Source organism: Maniola hyperantus, chromosome 2, assembly GCF_902806685.2.
Source record: "Maniola hyperantus chromosome 2, iAphHyp1.2, whole genome shotgun sequence".
Classification (NCBI taxonomy): Eukaryota; Metazoa; Arthropoda; class Insecta; order Lepidoptera; family Nymphalidae; genus Maniola; species Maniola hyperantus.
In genome coordinates this window covers 4124649-4140903 of record NC_048537.1, presented here as the reverse complement: position 1 = coordinate 4140903, position 16255 = coordinate 4124649, and the positions used below count along the sequence as shown (strand labels likewise).

The following is a 16255-nucleotide window of genomic DNA, read 5'->3' as shown; positions in this document are numbered from 1 at the left end:
TCCTTATTTTAAAGGTGAACCCTATGAACCGTACGTTTGACATGAGAGTTGACACATAAAGTTAAAACTTCGAGTAAGAACTCATTTCGTACGGACTGTGCCTACCTGGATATTTCTACTACGTACTATACTATGCTGAGTATATATAAAAATAGATCATTTTTGCGTTGAAACCTTCTTGAAATAGGGAGCTATTCAATAAAACCTACTCAAGTCGCAAAAAAAAATAAAAAAAAAACAATCAATCAATCATTCGAAAATCGAAATGGTCGAGTCAGTGTTAAAATTTCCAGTAAAATGTAAGCCCAGAAAAAATTAACAACACTCTAGCTCAGAATACAAAATACAAAATGCAGCTACTTCACGATCTTTCCCCTATTGTTAACGTTAAAGATTATAAGATTAACAACATTGGAAACATGAACGCGAACATCCGAGCCCCCTCGTCACATAACATTAACGAGAAGAAATCTTCAAACGCGTCCCTCTTCTTGATGAATCCGGTAGCCAGTGGTGATAATATTATGCTGAATGACTTGAATAACGGGCAGAAGTTGAAAGAAGAACCGACTCCACAGCTTGTGCCGTGTTGTGAAGGGAAGGAGCTGCAGGTAGGTACATGATTTTTTCTGTACAAAATTAAATACTTACCAGTAGACTCATGAAGTCATCATTTTTAAGCGAGATGTAGAGGAATAATTATAGGTAGGAGGTCTATCTTCAATTGCCGGCTGGCTCGATATCTTATTTCTAAAACGCTAGTCTCTGCAGCGTTCGAGTGCTTAGCACAATTCCAGGATGGAGAAAAAGTGCCCCATCACTTAATACAGAATCCATTTCTCGTAAAGTTATATAATTCTATTTCAAATAAATTTGTGTCTAAATTGTTTTCAGAAATTAGGCAAGTAGGTACTACAAGTATTTAGACCTCAAATTACTTAAAAGTGCGGGCGAAGATTCGTCTGTGCCGACTCTAATATTTTCAGTACTTTATCGAAAGTTACTTTATAGCTTGAATGTCCTATTCACATGTCAAACGCACGTATACAAGGGGACTAAAGGCGGCTGGCTTTAATGTGTGTTCGGTTTTTATTAACGGTTTTGTCGAAGTCCCTTTATCATGACCCTTCGATCAAAGCCGAAAAGGGTCCAGAGACTTCGCGATATCGTAAACTCGATTTTTTGTGAATTCAGCTGACGTTTGACCTACTATAACATCTTTCTAAGCTCGATAACTTCTTTTAGTACGCAACAGGTCGAGATAGCAATCAGGGAGAGAACGCCCCTCACACCAGCATAGCCCCCGCGCTAACCCGGTGCGGGGGCTGCACCCGGTGACGTGCGTGTGTGCGGGGGCGTCCCTCCGCCGCATACCCTGATTGCAATCTCAACCTGTCGCGCACTATAATTTACTTAATGTCCTTTTACGCAGAGCCAAGTTCTTGGAGCAAAGTTGATTAGATCCTTACTTACCTGTAAATGCGAAAGTGTTTGTTTTTTGGTTAGTCCTTCAATCACGCCGACAATCGACGTGGTTTTTTTGTATGGGTTTTTTTTGTTGAGGATCTGACGAAGGACGTAGGCACTTTATATTCCGGAAAATCAAAGAGTTCCCCGGAAATTTTGAAAAATTTGAAAAATAGTCACGATCGTATTTTCATCAGCGCATCAGCTATTAAATAAAATTGACTTTAAAACTAAGTACATGGACTAAATTTGGATGCAGTTTAAGACTTTTAAGATCTAACTGCGGTTAACTTTAAAAAGTATACTTAAGGTAGGTACTTTAGTTTAAATTAAAACTACCTTCATTTTCCTTTTGAAAAATACGGAATCTAAGTAGATCATAGATCCAAATTATGCTATCGTGTGGTTAAACCTATCGCTTGACAGATTCTTGCGCAAAAAAAAAGATCAAGTCAAAGCGGTTCTCAGTGGGTAGTGTTTTTGACAGACTTTGATAAATGCTTTTCTTTGGTAACTAAGAAAATAGGTATTTTCAAGCCATAAGCAGGTAAAAAGAAAGGAAACCGTGATAAATGATCGTCTATCTTAAAAAGTTAACTTTTGGTAGCAACTCGTACTTACTACATTATATATCTATTAAGTTTTACCTACCTACCTATATCTTTATAGTACCTGATGCCCGCGACTTCGTCCGCCTGGACGGCCTGGAGTTTTCACGGTTTGAAAATGTGGAAACTCTTTCGTTTTCCGGAATAAAAAGTAGCCCGTCACTCTCCAGGTCTTTAACTATTGATACCCATGCAAAAACTCACGTCACTACCCGCTGGATCCGTTTGCGCCGTTGTGACGTGTTTGAAGGACAAACCAACGTAGTGATACTTACTCTGGTAAATTCCATTTACTCCGAAGATCAATGAAGACCTGGTGCGCAGCGGTCTGTCGGCCATATCGGTGAAACACGACAGCGTCATTCATTGTATGAGCATGTCCAGCGCTTGCGAGAAGATGCAAATTCCACCTGGGCTTGTCAAGGTAACCGTTCCCCAACTACCTCGTCGCTCTAGTGGTCAGAAAGCTCGACTGCAGATGATGAGGTCCTAATAAAATGTACGGCTATAACTTATAGCCGTCAAGTAGAAGACACCGAGAGATGGTGAGGTCCTGGGTTCGATTCCTGCGTCGGACCGATAAATAGTTAAGTACTTGACTTTTGTGTTAAGAAATTCTCAGTAGATAGGTATACTAGCTTGTAATTAGACAGTTTAAAATAAAATGAAAAAAAAAGGTTTGTTAGAATGGCAATGAGTTGTAGAAGACCCCCCGAAGTTATCGCTACTCGATAGTTCAATTCTGGACCTGGACCAAATACCTACTGTGTTATTAGGTATAATTTATATTATTCTTTGACCAGGGTAGTGCCACCTGCCACCAGATGAGAATGAGAGAATGTACTCGTAACTCTCTACTTAGGTATTTTTATTTTTAGCCATCTATTCAAATTAGGTGTTTTGTACTTATCTAAACTAAAGGTACCTTTTTTTAAATCCATAAGTTTAACTGCCAACAGCACCGTAATTCGTTCCGCTCGCTGCATCGTCCTGACTTGAAGCGGGTTCCGTACCTTCGTCGCATGAAGCCTGAGGAGCTGGAGACACTTTTTCGAGGATATGCAGACGTACCGATGCATTTCAAGAAAAATGGTTAGGAACATTAAGGCTCGTCCACATTGTAGCCGCAAAATTACACTATGCGAGCGGCCCGTCTCTAGTGAGGGATCATCATCATCATCATCATCAATCCATCGCTTGCTCACTACTCAGCATGGGTCTCCTCTCAGAATCAACTATGGTCATAGTCCACCACGCTGGCCAAGTACGATCTGGCAGACTTTTGAGAACATCATGGAGAACTCTCAGGTGTGCAGGGTTTTCTAACGATGTTTTCTTTCACCGTTAAAGTAACTGATACTTGATAGCTCCAGGAGCGTGCCCGGAATCGTAACTTTGACCTCCCGAATAAAAGGCAGACGTCTTGTCTTAACCACTATATAGGCTTCCCTTATCTGTGACTATATACCTATAGGCTCTTAGCTCTTACCGCACTGTAGTGAGCGATGGCGCATACAAAATCTACAGTACGCAAATTTAGAGATAGCAAATTTGTAGAGCACCTGTCTCTGTCGTCGAGACCGACAAAATGTCAAATAGGTATGAGTGACAGAGACAACGCTCTACAAAGCCGAAATGTCATTCTAAAGGCCGATGTACATTATTTTCGGCCGCGAATGTAAGTTTATTAACCTAGATAATATGAAAGTGATGCTGGAGAATTTTACAATGCATTGCGGTGCGACCCACCCAAGGTGTGTGAAGTCTGTCAATCCGCACTTGGCCAGCGTGAAGCTCTTCCCATTAGGAGATTCATACCCAGAATCATCCATGGCCGAATCACGGGGATAGAGATGATGCTAATGATTTTCTCTTAAGACTATTGAATTACAAATCTAAGTATCTCAGTGCTTATTTCACAGATATCTCAGTGCTTATTAAAAAATTCACAGATAATCAAAAAGTGACAACGCATCCTGTGTTACCTCCAGATGAGAATATTGGGTCAAGAAGTGTACGAGAGAAAATGACTATCAATTTAAATGAGTGTATGTATCTAAATATATAAAAGGAAAAGGTAACTGACTGATCTATCAACGCACAGCTCAAACTATTGGACGGATCGGGCTGAAATTTGGCACGCAGATAGCTATTATGCCGAAGGCATCCGCTAAGAAAGGATTTTTGAAAATTCAACCCCTAAGAGGGTGAAATAGGGGTTTGAAATTTGTGTAGTCCACGCGGACGAAGTCGCGAGCATAAGCTAGTTCAAATCTAAATAAGTATTTAAGAGGAACCGGTGTCTGACTGACTGATCTATCAACGCACACCTCACACTAATACTGGATGGATCCGGCTGAAATTTGACGCATACATCCGCTAAGAAAAGATTTTTAAAGCCAGTCTATGGTCGTTACATGATCCTTCAATCCGGATCTAAAATCGCCAAAAATTGGTTTGATTGCTTACAAGCCAGGTTAGGTACTCTTTCCATCCTTTTTGCAATTTTTAACAAACTCTTGCCTGGGACTTTGTCCGTGTGTATAATTAAGTCATAGTATAAAATCTAACAGTGAAAGAAGTTTCAGAATCGGATCATTAGTTCTGGAGATTATCCCTACATACAAATTCACAAGTAGTTAGGTACAATATTAGTTTAGATCAATATCTTTTAGAGAGTAATGCCCCTTTCCAGGTGACGGTCTGTTACATCCAATTCCAGAGACTAGGTCAGGTGCAGAGGATGTGCCAGCAGGTATGAGGCTGCATGGCGCGCGTGCTCGCCTCTATACTTCCGTCCTAGCTGGAGCTAAGACGGGTGATCAGTTGGAGTAAGTACTTTCATAAAAGATTGCTTTGACATCAAATTCCAGAAACAAGGTCGGGTGCAGAGGACGAGCCGGCAGGTATGAGGCTGCATGGCGCGCGTGCTCGCTTCTTCCGTCCTAGAGGATCTAAGACTGGCGATCAGTTGGAGTAAGTACATAAAACATTGTTTTTAAGTATAGTTGGTTGGTTGGTTTCATTGATAAAGGTTCCTTTTGAAGTGCGAAAAATAAGTCAGCTGAAGCAGCAGCTGCTAAGGAGCTTAGATTTCCATTGGTTCGCTTCAAGCCTCAGCATTTCCTAGCTGGTGTTAAAAAAATTAAGCTATTTGGAACGTGTAATCCAAAGTGCGTCCGCCCTAAAAACACGAAAACCTACTGTCCAGTTTCATCTTTCGTGACCGCAGCTGTAGGTCTTCTATTATTCTAGGCTAAGATTTTAAGTAGGTAGCGTGATTGGATTTGACTTTTTATAGGCACTCACTTGACCACAATCGCACCTAATGCAAAGTGATGATGTGGCCTAGGATGGTGGTGGCGTTTAACTAGAAGATGCCTATTCACACTTGTTTAAAAGATACGAAGGTACCCGGATTGTAATTGGTAGTGGTATGTGACACAGATCGCGGAAGAGTAATTCAAACTATGACTATTCATAAGCACTTTTAAAAAGTTTACATGAATAAAAAAACATTCTATTCTATTCTATTCTATTCAAACCGTAGCCATGCGTGAGTAATGATGACGCAACTGTTATACTTATATGGTTTTAACTGTCTTAATATTTACAGAAATGTATCGGCAAATGAAGAGTACGACTCGAGAGTACCAGAGGACATAATCCCCGAAGACGAGATCCAGCTTAACGAGGAACTACAAATTATTCTACCTCCACGCTGCGATGACACTGCGGGCTCTTCCATCATTAGTTCAAATACTACAACTGCTTAGCTATCATCACTAGTTCGGAAACAACTGCTTAGCTATCATCACCAGTTCGGAAACAACAGCTTAGCTATAAACACCAGTTCGGAAACAACTGCTTAGCCATAATCACCAGTTCTTCGGAAACAACTGCTTAGCTATAATCACCAGTTCTTCGGAAACAACTGCTTAGCTATAAACACCAGTTCGGAAACAACTGCTTAGCTATCATCACCAGTTCGCAAACAACTGCTGAAAGAAAGACCCCCCTTATAATGAAAAACAAGTATAAGAAAGAACTATGTTAAAATTACAGCATCCACGCTGTGATGACACTGCTTAGTCTTTCATCACCAGTTCAGAAACATCAACTGCTTATTTTCTGAAAGAAAAACCGAAAAGAAGCGAAGGAGTATTTCGCTATTCGCCGTAATGACTGTCAATGTTCGAATACGAACTGTATAAAAAAAAAAGATTCCGACGAATTGAGAACCTCCTCCTTTTTTTGAAGTCGGTTAAAAACAGAGATGCCATATAATATTATTATTATTCTTTAAACTAAACAATGCAAGAGTACGATTATTACTATTCTTCTTCGCTCATCTCGCTCACTCGAAGTCACTGCAGATTACCATCATCAGTTCGGAAATTGTAATGCACTAAACTTGAATTTTATCACCTGTTTAGAACTTTCTTGGTAACTAAATATTTAGCGAATGAAGATATTCCTAAAACGTGTAAAACCAAGTCGATGGGTGACGAAGCTTATAGGGAAATCAAGGAAAAGAATTGGTAAGATAATCATGTATTTGCATTGGATGATTAGTGATTTCTTTGATTCAAACTTTAAGTGATCCGTCGACATATTTATTTTAAAATCTACCTACTATATCTTTATTAAATGTTATCATTAGTAGTAATAAAATTAACTATAACTACAATACTAGTTTGTTTACTGAAGTACATTGCAGTACGTTGAAGTACATCTATCTCGAACTCTGTCTAATCACAGGTTATCGAGTACAAATGATTTTATATTATATCAGATCCGCCATCTTGAAAATTTAGATTATGTTCTTTTTTATAAGCTTGCGGGCTTGCCAGCAGTAGACAAGCAACTCTTTCACTAAGGGTACCTATTCACTGAAGCGAAACGGAGCGGAGAGGTGTTTACCAGCTCAATCAGATAACTTATAGATAGGTAACTTTTTAATAAATCTATTTACGTCATCTCTGTGCAATTTGGTTTGTCTTTTGAACACATCTTCACTCCGCTTTGCTTCTGTGGACTGACAAACTGAAGCTCTTCGGCGCTATCCTAGGAATAGCGGCTTCTATATGACGGCACAACTTTACCAAGACAACACGAACTACCCCCAGTTTCCAAAAAAAAACAACAACAGGAGAAATCTTTCGTTGAGGATATGAATAAAAACTCGCATTATAAGTGTGAATTTATATTGAATAACTTTCTACAAATATTATACAGCAGACTGCAACTCAACCACACGCCGTTCGATATAATTTACAACCAGCCGAAAAACGATTCAAAATCATAAATCATACATTTTCATACCTCCAGTGTTCAAAACATTGCACTTTTATTAATTACCTAATCAAATATAACTAAATACATAATTTCATTATTTTTTGTGAACTCAATTCCTAGGACCTGCCCAGACTGACATGTAAACTACTCTACTACGGGTCTTTGCAGTGTCGGTTATTAGTGATGCCTCCAGTACACGTTAGATCAACGTATTCGGCGAGTGCTAGCCAATGTGTAAGCCGGCAAGGCAATGGAAAAAATATACGCAGTGATTCTGTACAGCATGGCTAATTACAATAAACTAAACTAAAATCTAATGCTATCGTTTTCCACAGAGAGTAGAGATAGCGATACATTTAGACATGTGATTTTAGTTTAGAGATGTGTACAGCAGAATTAGCCACACTGCCCACCAACGATCTCTTTTCTGATGATAGTTGTAGCTTTTACTGTGTTGTATAACAGCTTGTAGCTAGTATCATGTTTCGTTTAGCTTCTTTGTGGAATACGATTTTTGTTCGAACAGCCGTTCTTTATATTAAGTTCAATGTTGCCCACGTTCGCCAAATATAGTGGCCGAACGCGTCGGTCCAATGTGTACTAGCTTGTTTCGTAGGAACGTTTAGCACATATAAATCATTTCTACGGTTTAGCTAATCGTCAGTCAGTCTGGACGAGACGTTACTTTTGTAGGGACCCCGTAAACCACAAACTTCTGATCCAATAGTTTAGTCCATTGTATATAACTACTATTCCCTATCCGCGAAATGAAGTTAGTATAGCGTTCTCTATTACGTCATCCCATACAAATTATAGACAAAAATCTGTGGGCGTTAACTATTTTGAGACACCACCCAATCACAAACATATTTTCAAAAAACCTTCGAAATTCAATTCGAAAATGTTTTCATAAACATTCGAAATTCAATTAGAAAACAGTTTCGTTTGTGATTGGTTGGTGTTTCGAAATGGTTAGCGCCCACTGAGATTTTTCTCTCTATCATTTGTATGGGATTACGTAACAGAGAGAGCGCTGTAGTAGTGTGTAGTAGTAGTGTAGGAGACGGCATTTCAAGAAGAAGTCTATTTGACTGCTTGATGATCACTACGATAACCTTTAGCGGAAAAGGCGATTGTTGAATCATCAGTAGGTATGTAGTTTACGGAAGCCCTTAACTATCACGCCATAAAAGTATATTAACATTGAAAATAATTTTTTTTAACATACAAAATATACATAATATGAATATAATATACTGAATTTCTTCAGGTTTTTTTTTAATTGGACGACTTTGATGTTAATAATGGTGTTAATATATTGAATCTATAAATAAATTACAAAAATAAAAGAAATTAGTCGTGTAACACAGTCAATAATAAAGCTTTTACAAAAGAAACTTGCTTTGTGGAAAGTGTAGTTTCATATGTAATATATTATCTATCCCTATTCGCGGCAAGAAGTTGGTATAGCATTCTCTCTGTTACATAATCTACAAATTATAGAGGCAAAACTCTCAGTGGGTGTTAACCATTTTGAGTAACCAACCAATCGCAAACATGTTTTCAAAAAACATTCGAAATCCAATTCGGAAATGTTTTCATAAACATTCGAAATTCAATTCGGAAATGTTTTCATAAACATTCGAAATTCAATTAGAAAACATAGTTTTGTTTGTGATCGGCTGGTATTTCAAAATGGTTAGCGCCCACTGAGATTATTGCTTCTATCATTTGTATGGTATTACGTAACAGAGAGAGAGCTATACTAACTTCTTTCCGCGGCTAGGGTATAGGTACGTCAAATGTTTTATTTCGATTTTTGCGTTCAGCACTTACATTGACCATTGGAGCATACAAAAATAAAATATTTGAAGAAAATAAATTACATAGCACAAAAGTATTCAACATTACATAAATTTTATTACATAACAATAAAAAATGTTCACGAAACCACGGACTTGGGAGTAGCTAGATGCGACATGTTCATTCAATGGTATGAAAACCAAACGTGTGCTATTTTTACCTCGTTGTGTAGAGGAAAAAATACGTTAAATTGCGGTACCTATAGTTACTCTAAAGTCCGTGGTCCGAACAATGTAAAAAACCTACAATATCAAAGTATTAAAAAATTCTACAAGAATTGGGATCTGAGGTGGAAACCCTATCGTAACTTTTCAAGTTAACTAACGTGACAGATGTCAAAACGCGACATCGACATCCCATTTAGGAGATCCCACGAGTGTATATAGTACGCGACAGGTCGAGATGGCAATCGGAGAGGGAACGCTTCGCACAGCCCCCGCGCTAACCCGCGAGCGAGCGCGGGTGACGTGTGGGTGTGTGTCCTCGCCTCTTACCCCGATTGCCATCTCAACCTATCCCGGACTATATATGGTGGATCAAGCGCTCCTCATACCTACTTAAAGCAAATACCAACTTATAACTATCCCACTTTAACTAATAAAGTAGAGTGAGACTTCAGACCACTAGTGTCTGACCTGACACTCTAATTTGCTAGTGTTGTGTATCACTGAAATGGGATAGCGATATGTTGGTATTTGCTTCAAGTATTCGGAGTGTTCTATCCATAGGAGTATATAGATTAATGGGAGATCCATACAATTTTGATAGAATTACTTAAATTTGCGTCACGTTTTTTAACTTGTAAAATTACAAGACCCTTTAAAAAACGTTTAGGGTCATGTTGAAAACCATAGATCCAGGTGGTCCCGTGTATCTCTAGTTTACTCAAAATCACACCAAAAAGCTAAGTAAAGCAAATCAAGCGTTTTTAGCATACTTTATAAAAACTGAAGTAACGATTTGCAAAGCAAAATCGAAATTTACAATGATTTGGAAATTAAATCATACTCACATCGCATTCAAACTTTCATTAATACTTACAGATTTTGAGGCTATTTTTTTGTAACAGCTTAGAACCAGATTCAGCAGGCCTAACATTAAAGTATAGTTCTTGCAATTCACGAAGGCGAGTGGCTCATGCTTGTAAGTCGTATCAGTAGCGAGCGCTTGCTCGCTACTGATTGGTCCGACATGCACGCACCCTTACGCAATGCCCGTGTATACGACGTAACCACAAGTAAAGTTCACTCGCCTTCGTGAATTGCAAGAACTGTACCTACAATGTGACGATTGAAATCACCTGTTTGGCGGCACCCTCATTTATTGGCTATAATGCACATTTGCAGCAAGGACGCCATCAATTCAGCCAATCACAATAATTGCGATTATCACAATGTGACAGTCATAATTTCCGTGTTAGCCCCCCCAGGTGAATATTCCTGATCATAGGATCCAAATTTTCTAAGCAGCTGGGTTATCAGTTTGTTTGGGGTAATCAACGCATTTGTGCCTTTATTCCTGTGGCGGAAAGAATTCCGCGTATGAATGCGCCAGTGTGCTAAAGTGAAAAAATGAAATATTCATGTCCAAAAATGTGATCCTATATCGGAAATGTCACCTATGGTTTTTCTAGATTATTTCCAATTAAACTTTTTGTTCCTATTAAATAAATCAAAGTAAAACTATTTTCTAATAGGATTTACATGCAAAATACTCTAGTTTTCTTAGTTTGCTTCAAAGATAAACAAATTGTGGATACCTTCTCGGAGAAACGCATAAGTGACGCGTTTTTTCCTGGCGCTTTAGACCTGTAGTTAGGTTTTCCGTTGTATCATTGTCACTGTCAGTTTGCGTTATAAGGTGGTATGGGCCGTGGGCCTCCGAGATGCTACCTGTTTACCATAGTAGCGTAAGTAGCTTACATGATTAATTTACTACAAAGTTTACTATTGTAAACACTCTTATAATTAATGTCATTTCCCTAAGTAAATTTTTTATCAATTAATTACGTAAGCTACTTACGTGGGTAAAGCTTACAAGTGTAATCGCGGCCCTACACATTTCAGCGAGAAGCTACGTGTTTACCTTTTAAGCAAACTAAAGAGTTTACCGTTTAAGCAAACTAAAGAAAACTAAAGTATACCATTAAATTGTAATACACCAAAAGTTCAGTCTGGCTCGAGTCAAAATCTACTGTATATTTGCATACCAATTCAGATAAGCTACTGTACAATATTATACTAGGTATATTTACGCAGGCGTGCTTTCGTTATTGCTTTATAAATACTCGTATTGAACCTTCCATTCGCCACCAACCATATCGATTATATTCATAACTTATTAAGAGTGGTGTTTGACAATAGAAATGTAAGAAATATTGTTAAAAAAGCTCTGAGAGCCTAGTGCTTAAGACGTTCTTAGGGGGTTCGGATTGCGATTTCAGGCACGCACGCACCACTAAATTTTTGGAGTTATGTGCTTTTGAAGCAATTAAATAATACTTGCTAGTTATGAAGGAAAACATCGTGAAGGAATTTGCATACCTGAGTCTGAGTTTTCCAATTATGGAAACTAGAACATTGGTTCTAAACCTAACACCTTTTAGAACATGAGTTCCAATCCACCCTTGATCACTTGGACTATGGGCCTGAACCATTCTCATTCTGATAGACCATACTTTGTAGTGGGCCAGTCATCGTCAGACGTCATCCTAAAGATCGCAATTTGTCAAATACCACTCTTTATAAAACTCTGTACTGCCAAACCTACTATCGTACAAAAAATTGGAGGTAAACATTAAACTAATAAGAAAAATCATTTTTACTCTATGTAATCATTTCCTTTTTTTATTAATTTATAAGTAAGTAAATAACATAAAAAAATAATAATCAAATATTTCGATACAACAAAGCTCTAATTTTTTTTCTTCATTTAAATAATGGAATAATTGATTTCTTATTTGTGTGACAATATTAGTGTATAACTCTTGCCAGAAAAAAAAACAAATCGAAAATGGCAATGTTGATCATTCTCTCTCACTTACATAGTATACCCGTGTATACTGTGCGAGTGAGAGGGAAAGACTAGCGCCGCCATTTTCGATTCCTTTATTGATTGGCACGAGTTATAGAAACAAATTACGCAACACGCCTTCCACTCGTGTATAATGTGAATAAAATGCGTTCTAACGCGCCATTTCATCTTTGTCACGTCAAAAATACGATTTGAGTCCTTATTTTAAAGGTGAACCGTACTTTTGACATGACTGTTGACACAGATTAAAAATGGCGCGTGTGAAGTCATTTTGTACGGACTATACTGTGCACATTTGCAAACACCTTGCCCACGCTATGCCAGAAATTTTTAAATGAGAGACGCGTGACGTCGGGTGTTGTATAAAAACAACACCTGGTGTCGTTCACTTCAGTGTAAGTCCTGTATTTCTGAGCATACTATACTCTTTCCACAGAAATAAGTTAGTATAGGGCTATCTCTATTATGTAATCCCATATAAATGACAGAGACAAAAAACTCAGTGGACGTTAACCATTTTGAGTCACCAACCAATCATATTTTGAAATTGAAACATTTTCGAATTGAATTTCGAATGTTTTTGAAAACATGTTTGTATTGGTTGGTGACTCAAAATAGTTAACACCAACTGAGATTTTTGTCTCTGTCATTTGTATGGGATTATGCAACAAAGTGCTATACTTCTTATCGAGGATAGGGTATATATGATTGTGTGGCGTCGGGTGGGGTAGGGTTGTGTTGTGTTGTTTCTGCCAATAGTTCACTTGTTAGACTAACTATGCAATGTCTTTAGGTTCACTGCGCGAATGTCTGTGCACCTCACTAGGTCCATCGACAGCCGACACTGATGGCTCACTGGTTACTCCTACATCGCGGACCCGACAAGCACGGACGCAGCATACTTATAATAAATGGCATCGAAATCGTCACCTGGAACAGAAACAAATCTAATTCAGATAAAACAAAGTTGTTTTTATTTTTATTTTTTCACGATAAAAAGTAACCTATGACTGTCTCCGGTTTAGCTGTTGAACAGTGAAAACTGTGTCTTGTGTCACTGGCTAGTCTTTGTGTTGTGTTTGGCTAGTCTTCGTCTTGTCTTTGGTTTTTCTTTGGCAAGTCTTTTCTACTGTTTGTCTGGGCTTTGTCATGTCTTTAGCTTTCTTTGGTTAGTTTTTGGTTTTATGGTTTATCTTTGTGCAGTCTTTGTCTTGTCTAGTCTAGGTCGTGCTTTGATCTTTGTCTTGTCTCGGTTGTGTCTTGGTCTTTGTCTTGTCTCGGTTGTGTCTTGATCTTGTCTTAGCAGTGTCTTGGACTTGTCTGGGTATGACTTGGTCTTGTCTTGGTAGGATCTCGTCTTTGTCTTGGTTTAATCTTGTCTTGTTGTTGTCCCGGTCGGGACTTGGTGTAGACAAGAGCAAGAAGCGACCAGGACAAGACAAAGTCAAGACCAAGACACGACGAGTAAATTGAGTGAGCTATGTGCGATCTGTTGACATATCAGGTCAGCTAAGGATAAAATGTATTACAGATCCTCACCGTGCATGCTGGAGGCGGCTGGCACCGCCTACTCCGCAGCTCATAACTTGTGGTTGGTCGTGAGCCACGTGAGCCCCTCGTACAGCCCATCGCCCGACGTCGCGCACGACGGCTGCACGTACCAGTTGCGGTCCCGTATGCGCGTCAAGCCTAACTTCTCTTGAATCTCGTGTGGTTTCATTGCTGGAATCCAAAACTTTCTTATTAGTCTTATAAAAATTAAGGCTTAGATTTACTGGAAATCCATGTACCCCGAAACAGGCTAAGTAGTTATTTCGGTGACCGATCAATTCACAAAAAATAAATAACGAGAGTTAGATCCGAGGCCTCATAAGAAAACTCAGGGTCATTCAGGGGGCGATGGTGAGAGCTATGCTCGAAGTTTCTTTACGTGATCAACTCAGAAATAAGGAGATCCGTAGCAGAACTAGGAGAGTAACATAGACGTAGCTCAACGGGTTGCGAAGCTGAAGTGGCAATAGGCAGGGCACGTATTTCAGAAAACCGATAGACGTTGGGGGTCTCAAGGTGCTAGAATGGCTACCTCCGTTGAAGACGCAGCGTTGGTAGACCCCCCACTAAGTGGACGGACGACACCAGACAAGTCGTAGAGATCCGCTGGATTCAGGCGGCGCAAGACAGTGACGTGTGGAAGTCCCTACACGAGACCTATGTCCAGCTGTGGACGTCTATCAGTTGATGATGGTAATGATTATGTGAATGTGGTGGCATATTACCGTCAGGCAAGTCCTGCTTATTGGCGAAGATGAGTATAATGGCGTCGCGCATCTCGCGGTCGTTGATGATCCGGTGCAACTCCTGCCGCGCCTCGTCGATGCGGTCCCGGTCGGCGCAGTCCACTACGAATATCAGACCTTGAGTGCCTGGAATCGTAAACAATAATTTGATCACGACAACTAATTGAAGATGAGTTTTAAAAAGTCTATATAATATAATTTGAGCGTAACTTAGAAAGATAGATTATATAGTGATTTGAGCAATATCGGAGTAAACTTTACGAGAGTTGTTATCGTTTCAACAGATTTTCGTATCGTCAGATTTTTGTTTCGTCCGATTTTTATTTCGACAGCTCGTCGTCTCAAAAGTTCAGGTACGTGCACAATTAAAGGCAGGTAAAGAAATAAATTCGAAAACCAAGAATTAGTGGTTACATCACAAAAAAAATTAAAATGTATTTTCAATTTTCAAAGATAACTATACCAAGTCGGGTATCATATGAAAGGGCTTTACTTGCACATTCTAAAACAGATTTATATTTATTTTTATGCATAATAGTTTTTGGTTTACAGTGCAAAATGTCGAAAAAAATACCTGAGTACGGAACCCTCGGTGCGCGAGTCTGACTCGCACTTTTTTTTGGTGACTAGATCATTAAGTTATTTAAGTAAGTAATTAGTACAATATTTGCCTGTATAATAATGCCTCCAAAGCGGTCGTATTTTGTCCTGCCCTCCGACGTCCCATACGTTGAATTTGACATTCTTATACGTTACAGTTTCTACATTGAAACCGACTGTAGGTATCGTTGTGACTGACTGACCTAATTTTAATTTATATAAAATAGCTGACACACTTTGTTAAGGTAAATTTTATTCAACAAATTCAACTTCAATAGAATTTTTTAATCGTGTTACTCAAATTTTTAAATGGCTTTTTTGAAATCCTAGCCTAGAGCATTGCTAGAGAATTTTTTTTACACGAAAATAATACGATGTCAAAAAATACTCTCTAGAAGCAGAAGCAATCATGTTAGCCTAGATAACTACCCATGTGTGTTATTTGGTAATTGGTTTGTCCTTCTATCACCAGAGTTCCCACGGGGTTTTCAAAACCTAAATCCACGCCGACGAAGTCACGGGCATCTAAGCTGATGAAACTAAATAAAGTTTCAATAACATCATTTGACGCCATGTGGAACTATGAATCAGCTTAGCTTGTTACGAAGCACGTTATATATACTGATCACTATGTGATGGTACTGCTATCCTAGTAAAATAGAGTTTAAGGTATCTTTCGAAATTTCTCGTGTATCACGGTTACTTTTAAGTGTCATTCCCGGGTTCAAATTCAGGTAGATCTTTTGAAATTTGGTATATTATTTTATGCGTTGGTTCAGGATGAGTTTGCCACAGAAGCCAAAAAATTATAAATCTGGTAGGTGGTATAGAACCGTGTCTCCAAAGTCGAAAAGTATGTGATATATTGTGTCTACTCGAAATGCTCGGAGTAAGTTTGTAGTAATTGTTAAAAATACAGTAGTTGTCAAAGGATACTAGTCTTTCCAGCAGCGTCCAGTCCCAACATCAGTATCCGCATCTCCTTGTTGCCAAATATTTTCGACAGCAGCTTCCCCATCGTGCTGAGCTCGCCTCAACTGCGCAACTGTAACATTTATTTTCAATATAAATTTCATAATATCAAAAATT

The 16255-nt window shown here is 38.7% G+C and overlaps 2 protein-coding genes across 2 annotated transcripts in view; one reads left to right on the top strand and one right to left on the bottom strand.

The window, feature by feature from the left end:
* The first annotated feature begins 350 nt into the window (after window positions 1-350).
* Window positions 351-5918, top strand: LOC117995334 (uncharacterized). The gene is made up of 6 exons (XM_069505604.1): window positions 351-611; window positions 2377-2499; window positions 3035-3167; window positions 4028-4131; window positions 4776-4906; window positions 5692-5918. Exons 1-6 carry the CDS (start codon window positions 351-353, stop codon window positions 5849-5851), a joined length of 912 nt encoding a protein of 303 aa, XP_069361705.1. The 3' UTR covers window positions 5852-5918.
* Window positions 5919-7265: 1347 nt separating this feature from the next.
* The window catches only part of Arf6 (ADP-ribosylation factor 6), a 42920-nt gene continuing 33930 nt past the window's right edge, over window positions 7266-16255 (bottom strand). Inside the window, exons 3-7 of the mRNA XM_034983378.2 lie at window positions 16103-16211; window positions 15238-15393; window positions 14546-14692; window positions 13809-13991; window positions 7266-13199 (exon numbers count right to left, since the gene is read on the bottom strand). Of these exons, the coding sequence (XP_034839269.1) occupies window positions 13849-13991; window positions 14546-14692; window positions 15238-15393; window positions 16103-16184 (528 nt within the window). The 5' untranslated portion in view covers window positions 16185-16211 and the 3' untranslated portion in view covers window positions 7266-13199; window positions 13809-13848. The remainder of the gene's footprint in view (window positions 13200-13808; window positions 13992-14545; window positions 14693-15237; window positions 15394-16102; window positions 16212-16255) is intronic.